This window comes from Andrographis paniculata, unplaced genomic scaffold, assembly GCF_009805555.1.
Source record: "Andrographis paniculata isolate CXL003 unplaced genomic scaffold, ASM980555v1 Contig34END, whole genome shotgun sequence".
Taxonomy (NCBI): domain Eukaryota; kingdom Viridiplantae; phylum Streptophyta; class Magnoliopsida; order Lamiales; family Acanthaceae; genus Andrographis; species Andrographis paniculata.
In genome coordinates this window covers 3989804-4017703 of record NW_026137567.1, presented here as the reverse complement: position 1 = coordinate 4017703, position 27900 = coordinate 3989804, and the positions used below count along the sequence as shown (strand labels likewise).

General features: G+C 36.2%; 1 protein-coding gene across 2 annotated transcripts; it reads left to right on the top strand.

The window, feature by feature from the left end:
* The first annotated feature begins 605 nt into the window (after nucleotides 1-605).
* On the top strand, nucleotides 606-26581 carry LOC127248718 (transcription-associated protein 1-like). 2 transcript variants are annotated; one of them, XM_051271218.1, is made up of 35 exons: nucleotides 606-939; nucleotides 1051-1820; nucleotides 2017-2142; nucleotides 2224-2309; nucleotides 3682-3790; nucleotides 4000-4095; nucleotides 4207-4269; nucleotides 4377-4436; nucleotides 5773-5841; nucleotides 7149-7230; nucleotides 7349-7401; nucleotides 7605-7685; nucleotides 7758-8990; nucleotides 9394-10389; nucleotides 10517-10852; nucleotides 11747-12005; nucleotides 12093-12315; nucleotides 12402-12786; nucleotides 14277-14426; nucleotides 14520-14741; nucleotides 15875-16096; nucleotides 17654-18304; nucleotides 19151-19411; nucleotides 19515-19856; nucleotides 19981-20393; nucleotides 20471-20900; nucleotides 21243-22541; nucleotides 22675-22935; nucleotides 23024-23314; nucleotides 23398-23880; nucleotides 24128-24559; nucleotides 24734-25012; nucleotides 25224-25778; nucleotides 25885-26091; nucleotides 26252-26581. In XM_051271218.1, the coding sequence occupies exons 1-35, from the start codon at nucleotides 882-884 to the stop codon at nucleotides 26369-26371; spliced, it is 11703 nt and encodes a 3900-aa protein (XP_051127175.1). In that variant the 5' UTR covers nucleotides 606-881; the 3' UTR covers nucleotides 26372-26581. The 2 variants fall into 2 exon arrangements, with proteins under 2 accessions (XP_051127175.1, XP_051127174.1); XM_051271217.1 differs by having other exon boundaries at nucleotides 7587-7685.
* The last annotated feature ends 1319 nt before the right edge of the window (nucleotides 26582-27900 follow it).

Here is a 27900-nt window from a genome sequence, read left to right as displayed (position 1 = left end):
AATATACTGGAACTTATACCAACAAATATAAGTATACTGGATAAATCATTTTGTACCAAAAAAAAAAAGTTAAAATTTACATGCTGAAGTCATACTAGTAAATAGAAGTATACTGGATAAACCATTTTGTATAAAATAAAATAAAAAAATAAAAATGTTAGAATTTTCCAAATCAACATAGCATTTTTACTTGATTAGGATAAAATATAATCAAGTAACAAATTAGGTATTGAAAATTACTTATTTTTTTTTCTACTATCTATTTTTTTCATTTGGATCCCATATAATTTATTTATTTTTCTTTTTAAGAAAATAAGTATACATTTAAACTATTATCTAATTTTAATTAAATTTTTTGATTATTTTTATTCTAATTTATAATTATTTATATTATATTATGATAATTTTATTAATATATTTTTTAATTTCTTATTAAATATAAATTAAAAGTTGTAATTACATAAAAGAAAAAGAAAATTCAAACAATAAGACAAAACTAAATTAATCAGCATTATTATTATTATTACTATTATTTTTATTATTAACAACTCAGACTTCAGAGGGGTATAAATAGGGCCGAAGCGTTGCTGAGCCAGGCCATGTCCTGGTCCTGGTGGGAAAACTTTGGCGTTAGGCTCCGCTCTCTCCCTTGTTTCTTTGATCGCCAAATCGATTTCCGAATCAAAACCCTAGCTACACATAAATTCACATTGAGGAACTCCGTCTTTCCGACCGCCGACTCGTGGTTTCAGCCATTTGTTCACCCAATTCGGCGTTTTCGCCGTTAAACGCTCGAACCCCTAACCCTCTGGAGTTGAAGCTTGGGGTTTCTGCGTCTGCTTGTGGGGGTTAGGGTTTAAGTTTTGGTAAATTTAGCAACCATGAGCCCCGTTCAGAACTTCGAGCAGCACGCTCGACATTTAGTCGAACCTGACTTGCGTACGTTTATTTATTCATGCTGATTTTGGTTTTGTTTGTATGTTGCGGGTGTTGTGTTGTGTGTCGAATCTGTGTTCTTATTTCTGTTTTCTGTATTCCGTCTTGTGCTAGCAATTCAAACGCGGCTGCAAATGGCCATGGAGGTACGGGACAGCTTGGAGATATGCCACACAGGGGAGTATTTAAACTTCTTGAAATGCTATTTCCATGCCTTCTCCCAAATTTTAAATCATATTACCAAGCCCCAGTTTACGGAGAATCATGAGCACAAGCTGCGAAATATTATAATTGAAATCCTTAATCGCTTGCCCCACAGCGAGGTTCTGAGACCATTTGTTCAGGAGCTTCTAAGAGTAGCCATGAATGTGCTCACGAAAGACAATGAGGAAAATGGGTTGATTTGCATTAGGATTGTTTTCGATTTGCTTAGAAACTTTAGACCTAGTTTAGAGACTGAAGTTCAGCCATTTCTGGATTTTGTCAGTAAAATTTACCAGAATTTTAGGTCTACTGTAAGTTACATCTTTGAAAGTGGGGCTATGGCGGCACCACCACCTGCACCACCCACAACCTCTGGGTCTATGGGGTCATCATTAAGTGGTGATGATGTCAAGTCTATTGAAGTTTCTGACCAAGTGGGTACTTCTAGTGCGTTTGTTGGGGTTGCTGGGCAGCTAAATCCAAGTACACGGTCATTTAAGGTTGTTACAGAGAGTCCCCTTGTTGTTATGTTCCTGTTTCAGTTGTATGGTCGCCTTGTTCAAACAAACATACCGCACCTACTGCCATTGATGGTGACTGCTATCTCAGTCCCTGGCCCAGAGAAGGTACCACCCCATTTGAAGACTAATTTCATAGAGATGAAAGGTGCGCAGGTTAAGGTAAGAGTTGAAGTTTGATTTGTTTCTTTTATGAATTTACCTATCATGCTATAATTTCTCAATTGATTACAGAGTGAATAAATAAGCTTCAGGTTCTAGTAGGCTTCACTCAATCGCAATATTTATGTCTACAACAGTACTAGACAAGTTATCGATGAAACACTTATTGACAATGTACAATATATCTCGTGTGTAGACTGTTTCATTCTTAACGTACCTGCTGAAGAGCTTTGCTGACTATATCAAGCCGCATGAAGAAAGCATGTGCAAAAGCATTGTGAATCTGCTAGTCACCTGCTCTGACTCTGTTTCAATTCGGAAGGTTATTTGTCTTCTGAGAATTTTTTTTTGTCTTCATTGTTTATTTACTTTGAAATTGATCTGTTGAACTTGTCTACTCCAGGAACTATTGGTTGCTCTGAAACATGTTCTTGGGACTGATTTCAAAAGGGGTTTATTTCCTCTCATTGATACGCTTTTGGATGAGAGGTATACTTATAGCAAATAATTATGTTATTGATGATTGAATTTCTTTATTTGATTCTTTACGATATTGTGATTGTTTGCTGATTATATAATGAGGTGTTCCTTTTTCATCTAAAAGTGGGAAACAATTTGATTGCCCCGATATAAATCCACTCAAGAAAGTGTAATTTTAGAGCTCAACTTCTGTCCAGTATCTAGCTCTGTTAGATTTATAGTTGCAACTAACTTCGAAACTTGCAAAAACATTTTGTTTATTAGTTAGCCTTCTTGTTATGCATTACTATTCAACATTATTCAACAATACATGCATTTGGGCGGGGGAAATGTAGTTGTATAATGTAGAAACTTACTGAGTAGAGCTTACATATAGTGTAATACGATACATATCATAAATAGTGATAGAACTTTGTACTGGTTTTCATCTGAACACAACACATCTTCTTTATTCACAGTATTGTAGTGTCTTCATACCTCTGGTGGAGTTAATTTATTCATCTTCTGCATGTTATATTTTTTTATCTTTTTATTTATTTTTTATGTTTTCCCTTTATATCGACTTGGGATGGTAGTGTTCCTGTGGTGCAGTGCTGCAGTGAAGTTAACTTATTTTGGGCACTTACAAACAATCTTAAATGTGCAAGAACCATATGGAAGTGCTTTTCTGTGTACTATATTTCGCTAACATTTGGGAATTGGGTGGAATATACTGGTTCAGAGATCACGTAAACTGCCAGGCTTAATAAGAATAGAAGAAGAGGGGAAGAACTGTCTTGTTCCATTTGTTTTCTAATGCCTATCTGGGAGAGCTTGTGGGGATAATGTTATGTGCTGTATGTTTAATTTAACTCCTTTCTCATTGCATTGGACTAGTGATCATGCAATATTGTAAGTTAGTTTGTTCAGTTCTTTTTATAGCCAGTTATTGCTACCTCCCAGTTTAATATGGGCATTGAAATTATGCCTTGATCTTCTATTGTGGACATGCTAATTTTTGTAGTTTTGGAAATATGACTCTCTTACACACTGTTTATAGTAGAGTTTCACTTGCCTCCTCATTTAGTGAGCTGTTTAATTGATTGATATTTGCCTCTTCCCATTGTTTTAAGATCTAGGTTTTACTTACAGTAGTTTATTTTTAATGATGGATATCAGAGGCTATATGGAGTTGATAAACATGATACATTTTAGAGTACAATAAGAATTGATCAATTTGATTTGATTGATGTTGCTACACTAGCTGTTGATTATACTTTGCTGGTTTATAGGGCATGAAACCTTTGTACTATGAATACTTTTTCTGTTGATGCTTTCAGTTCCCTAGTTTGTACGTGTGTGTATTTATTGACCATGGAGTTGATGTTTTAAACTGCGTCAGGGTTCTTGTTGGCACTGGCCGAGCTTGCTTTGAAACATTGCGGCCTTTAGCCTATAGTCTTTTGGCTGAAATTGTTCATCATGTAAGGGGAGATCTTTCTCTGTCTCAGGTAATACAAATTGTCCGGGTGTATTTAGGACCTTTATGATGTCTATGTTTTGAAGTATTTTTTTATGTCCTTTATTCTGTGTTTGAGAAGAATACTTAATGTTGTGTGTTTTACTTTAAAATTTTTTGTACAACCTTAATCAATTACTTTGTGACTAAAGGACTTTTAGGTATTGCGATTGATGATTCTCCCACATATTTGGGTTGCAGTTATCAAGGATTATTTACCTGTTCTCAAGCAATATGCACGACGCTTCATTGGCCGTGAGCATACATACTACCTGTGCTCGCTTGATGTTGAACCTGGTATAACTCAGTTTAACTTTATCTATAGTATCTTTGGAAAATTAGCTATTGTCCTGCAAATATGTTCTTTTTGCATGCCATGTTCTTATTTCGCATTCACACATTATCAAGGTGGAGCCAATATTTGAGAAAGGTACTGATCAGACATTAATGGATGAAGCACGAGTTTTATTGGTATGCATCTTCAGTTGTGTTTTATTGTTTTTTGAAGCAGACCTTAATTATCTTACTGTGTTCAAATGTATATTTCATCGTAACAACTACGGCCACTTCTATGCCAGGGTCGGATATTAGATTCTTTCGTTGGAAAATTCAATACTTTCAAGCGCACAATTCCTCAGGTACTTCAACACTATATTGGGCATATTCGTTCTTGAAATACTACTTACACAACTCCAATGAAATCCTTCTTGGTTTTCTGGTTTCATTTTGCTGTTTGTGTACTTCAATCAGGTAGATGACATTTTTGAGATTAACTTTATTAACGTATGAAAGCCCATACCACAAAAATAAGATCACTTTTGGCTTCGTATCATTCAATTTTTGGTTACCGGGCAATATGCAGTAAGATTGCGTTTTCCAGGAGTTCAGTTTAGAAGTGAATTATAGAAATTTGAAAATGCAAAAAAAAAAAAAAAAAAAAAAAGAAAAAGAAAAAGAAAAAGGTGATTCTCTTTGACTTCCTATAAAAAAAATTTTGGTTCTGTAGTTCTGTAGCATCCCCCAGAATAAGTTGTTGATATAAAGTGTGGATCCTCTTTTAACCTAGGATAAGTAAATGGGCAAATATCATTAGAGGTGAGCTTTCTTCATTTAAACGATAGTGCTTGCTAAGAGAGATGGTTAAGTTGCCAAGAGAATCTGTGTTATAATTTTTATGCATGGGGGGACAATATTGTTGACTAGTTCTGACAAGTGGGCAAGTGGCAATAACCCGGACAAACAAGGTTTGAAGGTGTAGCAGCTTCTAAGTTTAATTACTTCTTACTGTACATTTTGAAAGGAGTTTGGTTTGCTTCTGTCTAGGACAAATAAATGTTATTTCCGGATTCAGTAATGTTGATCAATAAGATTAACTATCTCCTTTGTTAAGATATCTATATATGATATAGTGTCACAAGCATTTAGGATTTAGGTGTATGCTCTTTCTTTGGCCAATAGGGATTGAAGTTATTTTGCTTCATATTAATGGCTAGTTATTAGGATGTAAATATACATAATACATACGTTAGTGTTTGTATATATAGGTAATAGTTTTGATTGTGATGACATATAGTGCTTCTTGGTGCTTATAAATATGATGAATGATGTAAGATTACTGAATTGCTGTCTCATATTATATTAAATGTGTATTATTTCTATTGGTACATAAAATACTTTCTTTTATGGTTTCATTTAGACCCTTATTTTTTTTTTACTAGAAAGAAATTTCTAATGAAGCATGCACACTGGTTTTCTTAATGTGCAATTTGAAAGTCTGCATGGGTTTTTGTGGTTCCATTCCAAATATCTGCAATTTTGATTTTTTTTTTTTTTAAGTAAACAATGATTCACACTTATAGTGCTGAACTTTTTTAATTCATTTGTTGGTATTTTGTTGTCAAACATAGATGCTTCTACATTAACTGATAACTGTGTTTTCTCTTGGGACTTTTTTCTTTGGTTGGATGATGATAGCTACTGGAAGAGGGAGATGAGGGGAAAAACAGGTCTACATTGAGGTCTAAACTTGAAGTGCCAGTTCAGGTACTTGGTGCATTAGAAATTGGTTGCTGTAGGCTCTTCGGTTACTTGATGTGGCTATTCTTTTCTTTTCTAAGCATTATGTTATTATAAGGTTTGCTAATTTTATTTGTGGAATCAGTAGAATCTCTTGGTTACAATAGTACTTCCATTTATTATTTGGTTTAGAGTGGAATGTCCAGATAAACATACAATGCTTGAACAGGAGTTTACAGTCAAATTTCATGTATCTCATAAAATTTTAACATCTATTAAGAGTTTGCATTTCATATGAAAATTTGAAGATAAAATGGATTTCACAGGTATGTACATGTTGATCTTGTTAATAGTATTTGGTTTCTGTATACATGTGTATTGATATGTAAATGATACTGACTGGTATTTAGGTTTTCATATTGTCAGGTTATCTTTTTATTATACTTTATGCTTTTTGTGATATATATGCTATCTTTATCCATGAACCTTTCCATCATGTCATTGTTGGAACGTCAGGATGGGATCATCCTGGCTGATAAATATCTGAAGCTGTATTTTAACGTTATTATGTAAAGTTCCAAAGTGCATGGAAATTATGAAAGTTAGCATGGTGTTCGAGTGGAAGAGTTGTAATTTAATACGAACTTGGGTGTAAAGTACAAGGCTGTTTAAATTTTAAAATGAATATTTGGAAGGCTTGTGTGACCATCTACCTTTGTTTTATGCCTGTTATGTTGGCAAATGAAAGAGAAGATTGATTATGATGACCGCCTTCTAGTCACAATTTAGAGATTGTATTCCTTGAAGTCTATCCATAATGAGGAGATGGTTTTGATTTTTGTGAAGTATGTCAAATTTTTGTGTATATATTTTGTATAACATCTTATTGTCGAAGTATTTTTAGCGACTTGTATTTGAGATTGGATTATATACAGTCAACACCCTATATAAGATGGAAGATAAGATTTAATATATTTCCAATTATAATATCCATTTGAACTTCTTGTAATGTTTAACATTTAACAGAACTTTTAGTGTTTGAATGCGAATTCTCTTTCTTTTTATCTAGATGAGAAAATTGTATTATTTTAGAAGGAAAGGAAACTATCAATATGATTGGAAACAAAGTTTTCCAGCAAGATTCTTACTTCTACACAGGAACTTGAAGTTAAATTTCCATTTCATTTCTCCATTGACAATTCAGTTACCTCTTTCTGTCTATCGTTGAGTCAAGATTGACAGTGCTTTTATGTCCTTTCTCAAATATTTTTAATTGCTACATGGATTATTCTTAAACTTTCATGCTTTTCTAATCACGGGAATGATTTTTGCAGGCAGTACTTAATCTTCCAATGCCTGTTGAGCATTCAAAGGAAGTCAATGATTGTAAGCATCTGATAAAGACTTTAGTTATGGGTAAGATACATCATCTCTTCTTTCATTCAAATTTATGTCATTTTTTCTACTAACTTGGATTTTCATCTGTTGGGATTAATCAATATATAATCCTTCATGCAATTGTGGCATCTTGCAGGAATGAAAACAATTATCTGGAGCATAACCCATGCACATATACCAAGAGCGCAGGTTTATATGTCCCTGAATATTAAACATATATATATATATATGTAGATCATTTGGAAAACCTTTTTTTTTTCCCTTAAAATCCGAACTAAAACGCTCCAACGCGATACAAAAGGAACAAGGATAGGAGCCCCGAGGGAGTGTTAAATATGTCATGAGGTTTAGCCTTATTCATCTTTTTGATATAGGTTTCACCATCCACACAGGGGACCCCTCAGCAAGTGCTTGCATCAACATCATCAGGTTCTTCAATATCACCATCTTTTAAAGGGATGAGAGAAGAAGAGGTATCAATTTCTGTATAACGTGATTGTTTCTTTCTCTACTTCTGCTGTAATCTTATTTTTCAAGTTTGACAGGTTTGCAAAGCCTCTGGTGTTCTGAAAAGTGGTGTACATTGCTTGGCGTTATTTAAGGAGAAAGATGATGAGAGAGAAATGGTCCATCTGTTTTCCAGCATTTTGGCCATCATGGAACCACGGGACTTGATGGATATGTTCTCTTTGTGCATGCCTGAGCTTTTTGAGTGCATGATTTCTAACAATCAGCTCGTCAATATCTTTTCTACCCTTTTGCAAGCCCCAAAAGTATTTCGCCCTTTTGCAGATGTTTTAGTTAATTTTCTTGTGAACAGCAAACTGGATGTCCTTAAGCATCCCGAGTCTCCAGCTGCAAAGCTTGTTTTGCATCTTTTCCGATTTTTATTCAGTGCAGTGGCGAAGACTCCCTCTGACTGTGAACGGATTCTTCAGTTTCATGTGTCTGTGATCATGGAAACTTGCATGAAAAATGCTGCTGAGGTTGAGAGACCAATGGCTTATTTGCAACTTCTTCGCACAATGTTCCGTGCACTTGCTGGAGGTAAATTTGAACATCTTCTTCGGGACTTAATCCCCATGTTGCAACCATGCTTAAACATGTTACTGGCTATGCTTGACGGCCCTACTGGCGAAGATATGAGGGAGCTTCTGTTAGAGCTCTGTTTGACATTGCCTGCACGGTTAAGTGCATTGTTACCTCACCTGCCTCGTTTGATGAAGCCACTTGTCATGTGTCTCAAGGGAAGTGATGAACTGATTAATCTTGGTTTAAGAACACTTGAGTTTTGGATTGACAGTTTGAACCCCGACTTTCTGGAACCAAGCATGGCAAATGTCATGTCTGAGGTGATTTTGGCCTTATGGTCTCATCTGAAGCCTGCACCATATCCTTGGGGTGGTAAATCATTACAACTTCTTGGGAAGTTAGGTGGTCGTAACCGACGTTTCCTCAAAGAACCTCTTGCTCTTGAATGCAAGGACAATCCAGAGCATGGCCTTCGGTTGATTCTTACATTTGAACCTTCTACCCCATTTTTGGTGCCATTGGACCGCTGTATTAATCTTGCTGTAGCTGCTGTCATACAAAAGAATGGATTTGTTGATAGATTCTATCGGAAGCAAGCTCTTAAGTTCCTTTGTGTATGCTTGTTTTCCCAGCTAAATTTGCCTGGTCTTGTTAATGATGATGGATTAACATCTAGACATCTGTCAGCTTGTCTAGGTTCCTCAGTCGATCCATCCTGGAGAAGATCTGATGCATCTGATATTAAGGTAAGATAGTGCTGTAAGGCCTCATATGCATTCAATCATTTTGATTTAAGTACTGATTGCATTTAAGCAATCAGAACATTATATATTCATCAGTAGTTTCAAGTTAAGAGTTTCGATGTTGGTTCATTTCCTTTTTTATTTTTTTTTTGTGTGGGTTGTGTGAAAGTTTTTCAACTGTTTGATTCTCTTTATTTGAAAAAAGAAACCATAAACTCTTTTTCTTCCTTGCCTAGGCGCCTTTTTTAAGTAATGGCACCTTAATTGCTTTCGTTTGTTCTACTGAATCGGAAAAAGAAATTGTAACAATTATGTTAACCTTCTCAAAAAGGTGATGCTTCTATGGTCTGATAATGCATTTGGCATGAAATTCTTGCCGCTGAAACATGGAAATTTGTTTATGCAGGCTGACTTAGGTGTCAAGACAAAAACCCAGCTTATGGCTGAGAAATCTGTGTTCAAAATTCTTTTGATGACAGTAATTGCTGCAAGTGCAGAACCGGAGTTGCAAGAGGCTAAGGATGAATATGTTGGTCACATATGCCGCCATTTTGCTATGATATTTCATACTGAGGGTCCAGCTGTGCAAACTTCAATGACTACCACATCATTGGGTGGCTCCATGCTTGCTTCCAGTTCTAATATGGGTTCCAAATTAAGGCATACTAATTCTTTGAAAGAGTTGGATCCACTGATCTTTTTGGATGCTTTGGTTGAATTACTTGCAGATGAAAATAGACAGCATGCCAAAGCTGCATTGAATGCCTTGAACGTGTTTGCTGAGACACTTCTGTTCCTTGCTAACTCTAAACATTCTGACATGCTGATGTCTAGAGGAGGTCCAAGCACTCCTATGATTGTCTCTAGCCCTTCAATGAGTCCTGTATACTCACCTCCTCCAAGTGTTAGGGTTCCTTGTTTTGAGCAACTTTTGCCTCGACTTTTGCATTCTTGTTATGGAAGTACTTGGCAGGCACAAATGGGAGGAGTTATGGGGTTTGGGGCTTTGATCGGAAAGGTTACTGTAGAAGTGTTATGTCTCTTTCAAGTAAGAATAGTCCGGGGATTAGTGTATGTCCTCAAAAGGCTCCCTACATATGCTGCTAAAGAACAGGAAGAGACAAGTCAGGTTCTTACTCAAGTTTTACGGGTAGTGAATAATGTTGATGAAGCCAACAGTGAAGCACGTAAACAAAGTTTCCAAGGCGTTGTTGAGTATTTGGCTTCTGAATTGCTTAATGCAAATTCTTCTATTAGTGTGAGAAAAATTGTGCAGTCTTCTTTGGCACTTCTAGCTAGTAGGACAGGGAGTGAGGTTTCTGAGTTACTTGAACCTTTACATCAGCCTTTGCTGCAGCCTCTTATATTAAGGCCACTGCGGTCTAAAACTGTTGATCAACAGGTTAAGTTGCATTCTCAATAAAGAGGAGCTCTCTCTCTCTCTCTCTATATATATATATATATATATTTATATATATATCACTTTCTCTCTTTTTTGTTGGTTGGCTAATAATTCATGGCATCTTCAGGTTGGCACTGTAACAGCTCTTAATTTCTGTCTTGCTTTGAGGCCACCACTGCTGAAATTAACTCCAGAGCTTATCAACTTTTTGCAAGAAGCTTTGCAAATTGCAGAGGCTGATGAAACAGTGTGGGTTGTGAAATTTATGAATCCAAAAATGGCTACATCTCTGAATAAACTTCGAACTGCTTGCATTGAACTCTTGTGCACTACCATGGCTTGGGCTGATTTCAAAACTCAGAATTACTCAGACTTGCGAGCTAAAATAATATCCATGTTCTTCAAGTCTTTGACAAGCAGAAGTCCTGAAATTGTAGCTGTGGCCAAGGAAGGGCTACGCCAGGTTCATAAATACTTCGCTATCTCACATTTTATTTGTTCCCCTTTCTTTGTTGAGTTGCTGTATTTTTGCTCTTCTAGCTTGTGGGAAGTTCATGGGAAGTAAAGGTTTGGTTGTGTGTTTTAGAGTATCTTTTGTTGCTTTGCAAAACATTTTATAGAACTATGTAAACTTTAGATTTAAAAGCACATTCTTGGAATGTTCTTCCTTCCATAAAGGCTTACTGCAGGAGATGGGGAAATATCATTTGTAAGAATACACGTTAGCTTTGTTGCTTGAAATGTTTCCACTCTTAAGTAGCACAAAAGAATGATTTACAACTGAAAACAACATTGAAATGTAGATGATATTTCAATATTACAAGCTGCATGTTTGCTATGTCTTCTGGTACAATCTTCTTTAACAGACTCGGGAATTGCTATTGCCTGTCCAGTTTTCTCTAATTTGAATACAATTCTCAAATTTTCCTCTGTAATTTTATTGTTGTATTAATATTTTTCAGTGTTCCAGCTTTTTATGCTCTTCTTTCTTTGATTTTATATTACCTCGACTCATCTCTTATTTTTACTACCTGTAAAGACTTTAAGAGAATGACCTCAATTCCTATTTTAGCTTATCTCTGTCTAGATAGTGTTTTTGCAACCATTACACCTGTGAATCCATAAGTGCAACTATTTTTTCTGAGATATGTAGTGCTGCTTTATTTATGCCCTGCGGCATGTAAAAAAATCCTTCTGTTATATTCTCTCTAACTGCACTTTAATTTGACTTAATGTGTATTTCTAAGAGAAAGTATCTTTGGTTTGGCTTTCATAGTTCTGAGTTATATTATAAGTATGAATCTTCTGATGATATATCAATAATGACTCTTAATTTCCTTGTTTTACTATGTTTCAGGTTATTCAACAGCAAAAGATGCCTAAGGAACTTCTGCAGAGTAGCTTGAGGCCTATATTAGTTAATTTGGCGCATACCAAAAATCTGAGCATGCCTCTGTTGCAAGGCCTTGCCCGACTGCTTGAACTTCTATCTAACTGGTTCAATGTTACCTTAGGTGGTAAATTATTGGAGCATCTGAAGAAATGGTTGGAACCTGACAAACTTGCCCAGTGCCAGAAAGCTTGGAAGCCTGGTGAAGAACCAAAAATAGCTGCTGGTGAGTGGTAATTGGGGTTGATGACTGACTGAATTTAATAAATTTCATGCGGTAATCAGAGCATTCATTCTTTGAACTTTTTTGCAGCTATCATTGAGCTCTTCCACCTTCTTCCCTCTGCGGCTGGAAAATTTCTCGATGAACTTGTAACTTTAACAATTGATTTGGAAGCTGCCCTTCCACCTGGCCAATTTTATAGTGAGATCAATAGTCCATATCGCTTACCACTTACTAAGTTTCTCAATCGTTATCCTACAACAGCTGTGGATTATTTTCTTGCTCGATTAAGCCAACCCAAGTATTTTAGGAGGTAAATTTGAGTTAATTGATGCTAGCTTTGATTCAATTTTGCCTGTAGAAGTTTCCTGTTTTGACTACGTTCTAATTGTAATGCAGATTTATGTATATTATAAGATCTGATGCTGGCCAACCGCTGAGAGAAGAACTTGCAAAATCACCTCAAAAGATAATAGCTAATGCCTTTCCTGAGTTTTTGCAAACGCCTGAGCCTGCTCAGGGATCTGCCAATCCTTCTAGTTCTTTACCAGGTGATGGAAGTCAGGTTACACCAAAATCTGAAGATTCTGTTCAGTTGGCAGCCACCACCTCTGCAACATCAGATGCTTATTTTCAAGGTCTTGCTCTAGTTAAAACGCTTGTTAAACTGATTCCTGGTTGGTTGCAAAGTAACCGTGCTGTCTTCGATTCTTTGGTTCTGTTGTGGAAGTCTCCGGCTAGAATAGCCCGGTTACAAAATGAGCAGGAACTAAGCTTAATGCAAGTAAGTAATGGCTTTCTACTACAGCATTCATTAACTCTATATGTCTTGTTCAAAAGCTTTGTGTTTCTTCAGAATGTATAAAGATATATTAACTTGTAGAGTTTTAGTTAGCATTTTCACTCTTCTACATCAGTTGATTATTTCCTTTCCCTTCTATTAGCTGAAGTGGTCCCACCATAATTGTGCCCGAGTGGCAGTGCTACAAGTACCAACCGCATTTTCCTTTTCAGTTATATCTTGCATGCGGGGAAGTATATGAATTTTCATGAGGCTCTCTTCTTTCCAGTACTTATAAACAAAGCTATTCCATTTTGTCATGTGTTTAGTTCCTCTAAAAGTGGTTAATTCTTATCGTTTCCTACAAACATCTCTGGATTGATCAGTTGCTTATTTCTTTTCCCCTCTATTAGCTTTGCAACCTGAAGTGAACTCACAATAATTGTGCCTGAGTGCTACAAGTCCCAACCGTTTTTTCCTTTTCAGTTATATCTTGCACATGGGAAAGTATATGAATTTTCATGAGGCTCTTCTTTTTGTTGTGAGCTTGTTTCCTCAGAAAGTGTTTCATTCTTGTTTCCTAAGACTACCCCTGGATTGAGCACTATGTGAATGCTTTTAATGCTCTACATATGTGATCCTGACTTAGAAAGTCTTAGAAGATAGCATAAAATCAATAAAGTTGGAGTTACTCAAAATGATACACTTCAGAAAGGACACTTGAGCTATAGAACATAACCTTTGCGTTCAAGAATGCCTTGACTTATGCCTTTTGACTTATGGGATCAGTTGGATTACAAATATATGCCTCCTAACTCTTCCTATAGTTGCTTGTTATTGTCCTCATCCCCTAAAATCATTTTGAAATTGCTCTATGTCCTTTTGCAATTGGGAAGCATGCACATGCACGTAACTTGATTTTAGATTTACATTTATATATATATATATATTTCCTTTAAAATATGCTTATTTGGTTGTAATCTTGTATAGCATTATTTTTAGCATATTTAATTGTGTAATCTTATTGACATCATTTAGACATACACGAGCTCCATTTTTATGGAAAACCTGTAACCAACTTCCAGTTTCTTAAGAAACTCTTCTGCTGTTTCAGTTTCCTTTTTCCGCGTCCTCTTCTAATAACATTATTGCTTTTCCGTCTGAAACTTGTTGGTTTTGTACCATCTATGTTAAATCTCTTATTTTTGTTTTATGTTGCACAAACTATCAAAAATGTCTGATATCAAACCACAGTTTGATTTATTATGATAAGAGAAATCTTCTAACATTTCTGGGCCATGTGAAATGGTTTTTTAGCTGGAATTCTTAATCATGTAGTTTACCTCTAACCTGACTGCAGAACCTGATCTTCATTGTTGTATATGCACACTTTACAAGAACTTCATATTGAATGAGATTTGTTATCTATGAGTTTGATATCGATCCATGTGTTTGTGCACACTCACACATGACATTGTGATTGATATGTGCAGGTAAAAGAAAGCAAGTGGCTTGTCAAATGTTTTCTGAATTACTTACGCCATGACCGAAAGGAAGTCAATGTATTGTTTGATATTCTTGTCCTCTTCCTTCACCGTACTCGCATAGACTTCACTTTCTTAAAGGAGTTCTATCTTATTGAGGTATATGAATGAAAAACAGCTGGAATAATCATCTGTTCCTGTTATTAATACTTCGTGAGTGCTCAAGATAACAGTACTGATTATCATACACAGGTTGCTGAAGGCTATCCACCTGAATTGAAGAAAACTCTGCTCCTTCATTTTCTGGAACTTTTTCAGCTAAAGCAATTGAGTCATGATCATATGGTAATTGTCATGCAAATGCTAATCCTTCCGATGTTAGCTCATGCTTTTCAAAGCAACCAAACCTGGGAAGTCATTGATACTGCTATTATCAAGACTATTGTGGACAAGCTACTTGATCCCCCGGAAGAGGTAAAACTATTTTGTGGTTTCAATTGGTTCAGCTTTATCTATTTTCTCGAGGGGTGGTGTGCTGGTGTTGAACACTCACATCCACTTTCCTATGTGACTGTTTATGAAACTTAACTTCGATATATGGTGTATCAAATATATACATAAATTCAATATGATATTTGGAATGATATTTTTTTCTGTGGAAATTAAAGAATGCTCCTGGACATCACAGATTCATTTAATTAGTTGTTTCTGATCATCCTATGTCGTTGGTCCACATGATTTTCAGCATCATAAAAAAATTGACGTATCTGCAACACCTTCCAGCAAAGTATAATTTTAACTGGTAAAATGAGCATTTGAAATGAATTGTCACAGGGATTGCTGAAATTTCAATCTTCCCTTTCATGATCATCGGAAAGCTTTCTCTGAATTTCATAATTTTTTCATCCTGTGTGCTTTTTGATGCAAAACTGAGAAATCCGTAAAATTGATTGGGTTTTCATCACTGCTGTCTGCTGCACAAAAATGAGATTTACATTCAAAATGGTTGTCTGAATTATGATAATTATAGTGAGTGATGTTGAAATAGTCATTCACATTTTTTTGCCCTTAGAAAATGATATTAGCATGCACGGTCTAATAATTGATCTGAGAACGTACAATAAATTGGATAGGTAGCTGGTGTACTTCCTCGTCCATGATTCTCCTTTCCTAGTATGACTTTATAGGTAAACCGTAGGATGAAATTCTCCCAATTTTTTTACCATTTGTGGATACAGTTGTTTATACTTCTAGGCTTTTGTGAGGGGTAGACGAAATGGCAAGTTGTCAGCTTGGAGGTTTTTGTTTTTTAGTGGAATTACTGAGTGTTTTTTACAGATGGATCAATGATGGCAATGTAATTGCTCTCAGACCACATCATGGTTCTTTTCTATTTGAAACTTTATGATATATAATTGAGATTTACATGTTTTAAATTTACATGTTGAGAGCTTCTGCTGCAGATGAAAATATATGGAAGAGAAGCACATTATGGCTGAGAGCCATAATGTTCCTTACCTTGCTTTCTAGTATCATGGCTGATTTCTATTACTTTGTATCCTGTTTATACTTATAAATTATTATTATTATTATTTTCTTTTCACTAGATATCTGCGGATTACGATGAGCCCCTGAGGATTGAGCTTCTGCAGCTTGCTACTCTACTTCTAAAGTATCTGCAGAATGATCTTGTTCATCATCGGAAGGAGCTTATCAAATTTGGTTGGAATCATCTCAAGCGTGAAGATAGTGCCAGTAAGCAGTGGGCCTTTGTCAATGTTTGCCATTTCTTGGAAGCATATCAAGCTCCAGAGAAAATTATATTGCAGGTGCCTGAACATACTTGCTTGTTTTAATCTTCTTTATTGTTGTCCATCATGATATCTTCATACGCTTTATATGACTAGGCAATTAAGACTTTAGAGAAACAGTGAGTACAACATCTGAAAAAGAGCTTGATAATGTTACTGTTGTAGTTTGTGCTGTACCCACCTTTCTTTAAATTGGGTTATTAACTAAAGGGTCTTAAACAACTACTACCAGTAACTTTAGCATCTGCTTTCTTGTGAAGGACTGAAATTGAAATAATCAAATGCATTTTATAAAAGTGATTGATTTTTAACTAATTTTCATTGTCAGACTTTCTGGATGATGCAGATGCATGAGATTCATTCTCACTTATGGAGAAACTTGTAAACAAGCAATGTATAAATATGAAACCAGGCATAACTTGTGTATTCTTCTTCCTTGATTAGTCCAAAGATCTCACTGTTAAGCACTCTTCTACTTGAGAAATGGATTGTGATTACCAATTCTTTCATTAGAAGTAGGTAGCGCTATTGGGTTTAGGTTACGCATTAGACATTTGTGTTGTGGAGTTTACTTTGTTACAAGTCTGAGGAATTTCAATTTGGGCTCTATTCTATGGATGTGCAATGTTAACATGGAACTGAAAAAATCATTTCCATGAATATATGGAATAATATATTGAACGATTGCTTTAACCCTAGAAATGTGATATATCAGATATTGTAACTTTATTATCTTGGTGGTGGAATACTTTCTCCTTTTAGATGGTTTATATAACACTGCTGATTTAAAATGAGCTGAAGAAGATAAGTTTGGAAAAAGATTGTTGAAGATTGGTAAAGCAGAGGTGGGATACTATCAGATTGCAGCTGGTAGGGCTATATTCTACCATTCCTTCTATGGGATTGACCCCTAAAAAAGAATAGCTTGTCTCAAAAGAAGGATGAATCTGTCCCCTAAATAACAAAAGGGCACATATGTTTGTGTAAAAATGTCTACAGACTATTACAGTTGCACAGTGAAGAAACTTAGAAAAAACAGTCACTATTGATCTGAGTTACAGTTCCCCTTAAAAAACCTAACTCGTGAACAAGAAGGAAATATTCTCTCCCATAAATAACAACGGATATATGTTTATGTAAAATTGTCTACAGAATATTACTTTCGCACAGTGCAGAAACTTCGCAAAAATAGTCATATTGATCTGAAGTTACGGTTGTTTACAAGGAAACGTTTTATTTTATATTCGTACACTCAGTGATGTGTGTATATGTAATGATAAAGACTTCCTGTGTTCAAACAAGTTGTAGTAAAGTATGAGTATGGCCCTTTGTTAGTTGGTACTGAACTCTTGACTATTTAAATAGTTTGCATGGAGATTGATTAAACTTCTTGCCAAAGACGCAATTTTTAACATTACTAAGTGGAGAATACCATAATTCACCATCCAATTGATGGTAAATAAGCATCAACCAATCGTCTTTAACTGTATTGTAATCCACTAGTTACAACACTGTTGTACTCTAGTATTTGTTGCTTGCCATCTACAATTTGTAATTAACCTTCAAATTTTGCAGGTGTTTGTTGCACTTCTAAGGACTTGCCAACCAGAGAACAAAATGTTGGTCAAACAAGCCCTTGACATTCTCATGCCGGCCCTTCCAAGAAGATTGCCACTTGGTGATTCACGTATGCCTATATGGATACGTTACACTAAGAAAATTTTAGTTGAGGAGGGTCACTCAATTCCCAATCTTATACACATATTTCAACTCATTGTTCGCCACTCAGATCTTTTCTACAGTTGTAGAGCACAATTTGTACCTCAGATGGTGAACTCTCTCAGTCGCCTAGGGTTACCATATAATACTACTGGAGAAAATAGGCGCCTTGCTATTGAACTTGCTGGATTAGTTGTCAATTGGGAAAAGCAAAGACAAAATGACCTGAAGAAAGGGCCTAATAATGACAGTACCAGTCAGGGTACTGATGCAATGAATCTTTCTTCTGCCGGAGGGGATCCTAAGCTTTCTGTTGATGGATCTACATTTCCCGAAGATTCAACTAAGAGAATAAAGGTTGAACCTGGTCTACAATCTTTAAGCGTCATGTCACCTGGTGGTACATCCATGCCCAGCATTGAAACACCTGGATCTGCTGGCCAGCCTGATGAAGAGTTTAAGCCCAATGCCGCAATGGAAGAGATGATAATTAATTTTCTAATCAGAGTAAGTTCATTCACATAATTTGTGGAGTATGTATGCATATATGAAGATTTTCTTTCGCATTCTTACACATTATAATATTATTATTTGGATTAAAATGCTTCTATATATTTGTTCTTTGAGCTGAACATTCTTGGGTTTTTTTTTTTTTAATTTATTTTTTATGTGGTACTTTTGATGTAGTTATCAGTTATTAGTTTTACATGTATGCCCATGTACTGAACATTAATTATTAGTTTTTAACAATTATATTATTGACTTAAATCTCTCACCTGTCGTCCAACTTCTGGTATCGATTGTCATCTTTGAAAGAGGATAATTAGCTGCTAGATACATTTTCTGCTACTTCTGATCACGAAAGCATGTTCTTTGAGGTCTACATTTGGCACTGTTATCAGTTGAATCCAGCCATAAATAGTGAGTTTGTAAGACTTAGTACTTATACTTTGAACTTGATGGTAAATGCAATTGCATCTCTACTTCAGATGCTTTTTTTTAGCTATTGATCTTTAGTAAAGTGTGTGATTCTAGCCTCTTATGCTCTCTTTTCTCTCAAAAATTTAAACAATTTTCTATGAATTGTATTCTGTTAAGATATGTTGTTGAATATGTTTGTTGATGCATTAGGTTATGATGTGTCGTTAAATATGTTGGTGGATGCTTTAGGCTGTCATTTAAGCATCTTAGATTTTTGAGGGCCAGTTACTAAAACTTTGGAGTTCTTGTTCTAGAAAAAATGGTATATATGTTTTTATTCAATGCTGCAATCTGAGGTCCGATCTGCAATGATGATTTTGGGGTAGTGTATCATGTCATGTATTCTGATTCTTCTGATGTCTAATTATGCAGGTTGCCCTAGTTATAGAACCTAAAGATAAGGAGGCAAGTCTTATGTACAAGCAGGCACTGGAGCTTCTATCACAGGCTCTCGAAGTGTGGCCCAATGCTAATGTCAAATTTAATTATTTGGAGAAGCTGTTAAGTAGTTCTCCATCATCCCAATCAAAAGACCCATCTACTGCCCTGTCTCAAGGTCTAGATGTGATGAACAAGGTTCTTGAAAAGCAACCACATCTGTTTGTGAGGAATAATATCAACCAGATTTCCCAAGTATGTGTTGTAGATTTATTTTTTATTGATTGGTCTATTTATTTTTGTACTACCATATCGCTTTAAAGTGGCTTTCCAAACATCTCCATTTATATTTTGACAGATTCTGGAACCATGTTTTAAGTTCAAAATGCTTGATGCCGGAAATTCTCTGTGTGCCCTGTTGAAGATGGTTTCTGCTGCATTCCCCCCGGAAGCAGTTAGCACACCATCTGAAGTGAAGATGCTGTATCAGAAAGTGGAGGAACTTGTCCAAAAGCACCTTGCTGTGGTTGCTGCCCCTCAGACCTCTGGAGAGGATAATTCTGCAAGCATGATTAGCTTTGTGCTTTATGTTATAAAATCTTTGGCGGAGGTACATAAAAACCTTATTGATCCTTTCAATTTGGTCCGCGTCCTTCAGCGCCTTGCACGGGATATGGGAGGTGGCTCTTACACAAGACAAGTAGGTTTCTTATTCAAACCAAGGCACCATTCTATGCACTTTCCATTTTATTATGGATGTTTTCAACATCGAATGCTCATGGCTGGGCAACATAACTTCATCCAACCCTTGGTTTATCATGCAGGGGCAAAGATCAGATCCTGATTCGGCTGTCACTTCCTCTCGGCAAGGTGCTGATGTTGGAGTTGTCATTTCAAACTTAAAATCTGTACTGAAACTTATCAGCGAAAGAGTTATGATGGTTCCAGACTGCAAAAGATCCGTGACTCAAATTTTAAACTCCTTACTGTCAGAGAAAGGCACTGATCCTTCCGTGCTTCTCTGCATTCTAGATTTAGTGAAGGGTTGGGTTGAAGATGATTTTGGTAAACCTGGAACACCTGTTGCTTCAAGTACTTTTATTACTCCTAAGGAAGTTGTCTCTATGCTTCAGAAGCTTTCACAAGTCGATAAACAGAACTTTTCTCCTAGCACCGCGGAAGAATGGGACCAGAAGTATCTTGAACTGCTTTATGGACTATGTGCTGATTTAAATAAGTAATATTTTTCCTTGTCCTTATCATTCATTAAACACCTTGATATATTGGCAATGTGTTAAACCAAATTCCTTGCAGATATCCACTTTCTCTACGTCAAGAAGTGTTCCTGAAGGTAGAGAGGCAGTTTTTACTTGGTTTACGGGCTAAAGATCCTGAAGTGAGGATGAAATTTTTTTCCCTGTATCACGACTCCCTGGGGAAAACATTGTTCACAAGGCTGCAGTACATTATTCAAGTTCAAGATTGGGAGGCCTTGAGTGATGTATTCTGGCTTAAACAAGGGCTTGATCTCCTGTTGGCTATATTAGTTGAGGACAAACCTATCACACTGGCACCAAACTCTGCTAAAATCCCACCTATTTTGACATCAGGTGCAGTTTTTGATTCTACTGGTGTGCAACCTATGGCTAGTGATATTCCAGAAGGCTCAGAGGAATCTCCTTTAACACTTGATAGCCTTGTCTCGAAGCATACCCAGTTTCTCAATGAAATGAGTAAACTCAAGGTATGACCTTTTCATGATAGTTTTTGGAATGAAGCTGTATATCACTGCAATAAAAGGATCCTTCGATGATGGTACGCTGTGTCGATGCTTAAACATGTCACTTATAATGTTGTGTATGATCCCGATGGCTTGTTGCAGTATGCTGCTATAATTTATAGTTGTGCCTTATTTTGTTGTGTATCTCAAGCATAGCTTTTTTTACTTCTCATTTCCTGATGTTCTTGTTGTTTTCTGTTGTAGCTTTTTGTTTGGACTTTGGAGTGTAGGTTATTAGATGTTGCTGTTTGCTATTTTTAAGTTCCATATATAGAAGATTCATGCCTGTTTTCACTTATGTTGCAGGTTGCAGATCTTGTTATCCCACTGAGGGAGCTAGCGCATACGGATGCAAATGTTGCGTATCATTTATGGGTTTTGGTGTTTCCCATTGTTTGGGTGACCTTACATAAGGAAGAGCAGGTGTTACTTGCCAAGCCAATGATAGCACTGTTATCGAAAGACTATCACAAGAAGCAGCAAGCACAAAGACCAAATGTTGTTCAGGCTCTTCTAGAAGGACTTCAGTTAAGCCACCCACAGCCCCGGATGCCCAGTGAACTCATCAAATACATAGGAAAGACTTATAATGCATGGCACATTGCACTAGGATTGCTTGAAAGTCATGTAATGTTGTTTTTGAATGACACAAAGTGTTCAGAGTCTTTAGCAGAGCTTTACCGTTTACTCAATGAAGAAGACATGAGGTGTGGTTTGTGGATGAAGCGATCTGTCACTGCAGAAACAAGAGCTGGTTTGTCACTTGTTCAACATGGGTATTGGCAAAGGGCACAGAGCCTTTTCTACCAGGCCATGGTTAAAGCAACACAAGGCACTTACAATAATACGGTACCAAAAGCTGAGATGTGCCTCTGGGAAGAGCAGTGGCTCCATTGTGCCACCCAGCTTAGTCAGTGGGATGCACTTGCTGACTTTGGTAAACTTGTAAATAATTATGAAATCCTGCTTGATAGTCTCTGGAAACAGCCAGATTGGACATGTTTAAAAGATCAAGTTATTTCAAAGGCTCAACTAGAAGAAACCCCAAAATTTCGTATCATTCAGGCATATTTTGCACTTCATGAAAAGAATACCAATGGGGTGCCAGATGCTGAAAACATAGTTGGAAAAGGCGTTGAGCTTGCTTTGGAGCAATGGTGGCAATTGCCTGAAATGTCAATTCATGCCAGAATACTTCTTCTACAGCAGTTTCAGCAACTAGTTGAAGTCCAAGAATCAGCTAGACTTATAGTGGATATTGCAAATGGGAGCAAACTTGCTGGCAATTCTGTTGTCAATGTTCATACTGGCGTATATGCAGACCTAAAAGATATCCTTGAGACATGGAGATTGAGGACACCAAATGAATGGGACAATATGTCAGTTTGGTATGATTTGCTTCAGTGGAGGAATGAAATGTACAATGCTGTTATTGATGCATTTAAAGATTTTGGGAATACAAATTCACAATTGCATCATCTTGGCTTCCGTGATAAGGCATGGAACGTGAATAAGCTTGCCCATATTGCTCGCAAGCATGGGCTACACGATGTTTGTGTTTCTATATTAGAAAAGATGTATGGTCACTCCACGATGGAAGTCCAGGTGCTGCGGATTTGTTGTCCTATTCTTTAATTATTTTCAAATATTGCTACATTTCCACCATAATTTGATTGTTTTAAATTTGCAAGGATATATCAGTAGTGTTTTTCAATTCATTATGAATTGTTCAATGCAGGAGGCTTTTGTGAAAATAAGAGAACAAGCCAAGGCATACTTGGATATGAAGGGAGAGCTTACCAGTGGGCTTAATTTAATTAATGGCACGAACCTGGAGTATTTTCCAGTTAAACACAAGGCTGAAATTTTTCGTCTTAAAGGTGATTTTCTGCTGAAGCTTAGCGATTGTGAAGGCGCTAATGTTGCATATTCACATGCCATCACCCTGTTCAAGAACTTGCCTAAAGGATGGATTAGTTGGGGAAACTATTGTGACATGGTATGGTGTTTTTCATTTCTCATTAGGATTTAGGATACCATCTTCAGTAAGTCAAAATCTGATTTTGTACACTTTTCACATTTGACAGGCCTACCGGGAAACCCATGAAGAGATCTGGTTAGAGTATGCAGTGAGCTGTTTCCTACAGGGGGTCAAATTTGGAATTCCAAATGCGAGAAGTCACCTAGCACGTGTTTTGTATCTTCTCAGCTTTGATACACCCAATGAACCTGTTGGTCGGGCATTTGATAAATATCTGGAGCAAATACCTCACTGGGTATGGCTTTCTTGGATTCCCCAGCTACTGCTATCCCTTCAAAGGAATGAAGCTCCTCATTGCAAACTTGTATTACTTAAAATTGCAGCTGTATATCCTCAGGTATATATAACCTATGGCAGTTTTATGTCAATTGATATACGTATTGATCTTCTTAGATTGATACTGTCTTTTCAAAAAATCAGGCATTATATTACTGGCTACGCACGTATCTGCTCGAACGCCGTGATGTTGCCAATAAATCTGAATATGGTAGAATGGCGATGGCTCAACAAAGAATGCAGCAAAACATTGGTGGTGTTAGCGCAGCTGGGCCCATGGGCTTGCCTGAAGGAAATGCCAGAGCAGCTGTTCAAGGAGGGGGCACAGTGGTCTCAGAGAATCAACTTCACCAAGGGGCTCAATCTGCTGGTGGTCTCGGGTCACATGAGGGAAGTGTCTCGCAGGTGCAAGAAACTGAAAGGCAAGGTGGTGCTGAAAGTAGCATGCAATCTGGGAATGACCAGTCAATGCATCAAAGTTCATCTAACAATGAAGTAGGGCAAAATACATTGAGGCGAAATGCTGCCATGGGGTTGGTGGCTTCTGCTGCCAGTGCTTTTGAAGCAGCAAAAGACATAATGGAAGCTCTTAGGAGCAAGCACACCAACCTGGCTAGTGAGCTTGAGGTAGTTAATTTGATCTTTATGAGTTGAAGAATATCAGGCTGCCATGCATCTCATAACATCCTACAGTCAATAATGTCAATGTAATTTAAGTTGCTTCCAAAATTCTAAAATATGTTAGAATCAGGATCCTTTTGTTTGTCATTTTTGGCTTTAAGATTAAAAGATGCTCTGTTGAAGCGTTTATCTTGTGAAGTGAGTCTCTGCTTGAGGATGAATTGATTTCAACTAATGATTCTATTATTTTCAGATTCTACTCACAGAAATCGGCTCTAGATTTGTTACATTGCCGGAGGAGAGGCTTCTGGCTGTAGTTAATGCCCTTCTTCATCGTTGTTACAAGTACCCAACTGCAACTACAGCAGAAGTTCCCCAGTCCCTTAAGAAAGAGCTCTCTGGTGTTTGCAGAGCTTGCTTTTCTGCTGATGCTGTGAATAAGCATGTTGACTTCGTGAGAGAATACAAGCAGGATTTTGAGCGTGACCTTGATCCAGAGAGTACTCAAACATTTCCAGCTACTCTTGCAGATCTCACTGAACGATTGAAGCACTGGAAGAATATTCTTCAGAGCAATGTTGAAGATCGGTTTCCTGCTGTGCTGAAATTGGAGGATGAAAGCAGGGTTTTACGAGACTTCCATGTTGTTGATGTGGAGGTTCCAGGACAGTATTTCTCTGATCAGGTATATGCCAATTGGTGTTGAGATTGTGCTATAAATTAGTATCAAATTTATTTTGTCTGAGCATGGCAACACATGATTGCAATGATGCTCTCTCTGAATTAAGGTTTTGGGTAAATACTGGAATATGGATTCAGAAATGACTCATTTTCTCAATCATATCTTGCTTGCTTTCAGGAAGTTGCACCTGATCATACAGTCAAGTTAGACAGAGTGGCAGCTGACATTCCTATTGTTAGGAGACATGGTAGCAGTTTTCGGCGTTTGACTCTGATTGGTTCTGATGGCTCTCAACGCCATTTTATTGTTCAGACATCTTTGACCCCAAATGCTAGAAGTGATGAGAGGATCTTGCAGCTTTTCCGCGTAATGAATCGGATGTTTGATAAACATAAGGAATCCAGGCGGCGCCACATTTGCATTCACACCCCAATTATCATTCCTGTGTGGTCACAGGTAATACAGCTTCACCTATGCCATATTTTATTTTTTGTTTCTTAGATGTTTGAAATTTTGCATTTCACTAAAATTCTCTGTTATTTAGACAGTCTATAATCACTTTTTGCAGCTTTTGTGCTGTTCAATATATTCATTTATACTTGCCTGTAAGTAACGATGTTTTAAAACGGTTATTTTTGTCTAACCCTGATTTTCAATTTTTGTGCAGGTCCGTATGGTGGAAGATGATCTGATGTATAGCACTTTCCTTGAGGTATACGAGAACCATTGTGCCAGGAATGACCGGGAGGCAGACTTACCGATTACTTATTTCAAAGAACAACTGAACCAAGCGATATGCGGTCAGGTGTCACCAGAAGCTGTGGTGGACCTCCGCCTCCAAGCCTACAATGACATCATTTCCAAAAATATCGTGACAGAGAGCATTTTCTCCCAATACATGTACAAGACACTGCTGAATGGGAACCATACATGGGCATTCAAGAAACAATTTGCAATCCAATTAGCCCTCTCGAACTTCATGTCCTACATGCTACAAATTGGAGGAAGGTCGCCGAATAAGATTCTGTTTGCCAAGAATACAGGAAAGATCTTTCAGACTGATTTTCATCCAGCCTACGACCCCAATGGAATGATTGAGTTCAACGAGCCAGTGCCTTTCCGGCTAACAAGGAACCTGCAATCATTCTTCTCTCATTTCGGCGTGGAAGGCCTCATCGTCTCTGCAATGTGTGCAGCTGCACAGGCTGTGATTTCTCCAAAGGTAACAATTTACACTTTCCGACATTTTCCCTATAACTAATTCTTCATCACAAGCTTGGAATCATTGGCTTTGAATTGTTGTTAATGATGGTTCTTCACCATTGCAGCAAAATCAGCATTTGTGGCACCATTTGGCTATGTTCTTCCGTGATGAGCTCATATCATGGTCTTGGAGAAGACCTCTTGGGATGCCGATTGCACCTGTTGGAGGCGGCGCCCTCAACAGCGCAGACCTCAAACAGAAGGTGACTACCAACGTCGACCATGTCATAGGCCGCATCAATAGCATTGCTCCACAGTGCATCTCCGAAGAGGTATGTTGTTGAACCTCAGATGCTGCTGCTGATGTTTTGCCTGATTAGTTAACTGTTTGGATTTTCAAAAATACTTTTCTGATCATATACATACACACGCATATCATCATGTTGAATAAACTACTGATGAGTTGTTCTTGATCGATCCATCCAATAACAGGAGGAGAATGGTGTGGATCCACCACAGTCAGTGCAGAGAGGTTTTGCTGAATTGGTGGAGGCTGCTCTAACTCCAAGAAAATTGTGCATGATGGATCCTACGTGGCACCCGTGGTTCTAATTGGTTGTAAGAAATAACCAGTATTCTCTCTCTATCTCCTCTCTCTCTCTGTGGCCTTTGCATTGATGCGTGTAGATAAAAACAAAATTCTATATAATGTTTATTAGTACTAAGTAATCAGTCTACAGGGCATTTTTGCTTCCTGCTTTCATTTTTGTTAATGCATTTTTTTACCTTTACTTTCGTTCGATCTTGTTTAGTGATGCCTGACGTTTTAGCCATTTCAAATACCTTTCCTTTACTCCGGCGTTCAATTTTCATAGTAAATTGAAATACCCTTTTTTTTTTTTTATTCATTGAGATTATAATGCCCAAGTAATAATTAGATGTGTTTTACAAGTGTTTTATGTTTTTGGTTGGTTTAAAGTTTAGTAAAAAGATTAATAGAAAATAAATATTTTATAGTACTATATTGAATAAGAGAGAAAATGCTTATATATATATATATATATGTAAAAATAGGAATGTCAGTCCAATTATCCGTATATATATTCAGTAGAAATGCCCAATTATCCATGCAAAAACTGACACCTGTTGCATCATTCACAACTTATTATTTAAGAGTGGCAAATGCAAAATAATATATTCAGTCCGTTTTTAAATGAATTGATTTTGTGTGTGGTATGAGAAATTATGTTTATAAAAAATAATATTTTATATGAATTATTGATTTTTTGTGAGTGAATATATATTATATTAATGTGTGTATATATTTATATTTTTTTAATAATATTTATAAGAAATTATTCTGTAAAAATGCTCAATAAACAACTGATTTATTTTATTTGCATTTTTCATTTTTTTATTATTCAAATTATCAACATTACTTTAGACACTTGGGATGTGTGGACCTTTTATCAGATTTTTACTATTCAATTTTTTAAAAATAAAAATAATTATATTTATATTAAAATAAAAATTTATTTTATATTCAAAATATTAATATCAATATTTATTTATATTACATCAATAACCAATTAATTTAAATTTTTACTACTAAAAAAATCTAAACCCAAAAATCAAATCTACAAAAAAGCACACCCTCCATTTAGCCAAAATTTTATTCTGTATTGCTACTATAGAAATCACTAGCTATGTATATATTACTCTTTAAATCAAATTATTATAGAAATATCAATATTTTTTCTGTTCCGGTTGTATTGTTTACATTATTATACTAGAATTTATGAAATATATTAGTAATAAAAATTATTATATAATAAAATTATTTATATATTAAAATATAGATAATTAAATAGTTTAATTAATATTAAAAAAATTATAAATTATGAAATTTTAAATATAATTAAAAAATATTTGACGAATTATGTAAGATTGATAAAATAGAAATGTGTGACGGAGGGAATACAACTTAGGATGAATTATGTAAGATTGATAAAATAGAAATGTGTGAAGGAGGGAATACAACTTAGGATGTCTTTGTTTGAAGTATTTTAACAAACTTTTACCATTCATCAAATTTCTCACCTTTAAAATATCATATTAAATTTTACATTTTAAATATATTT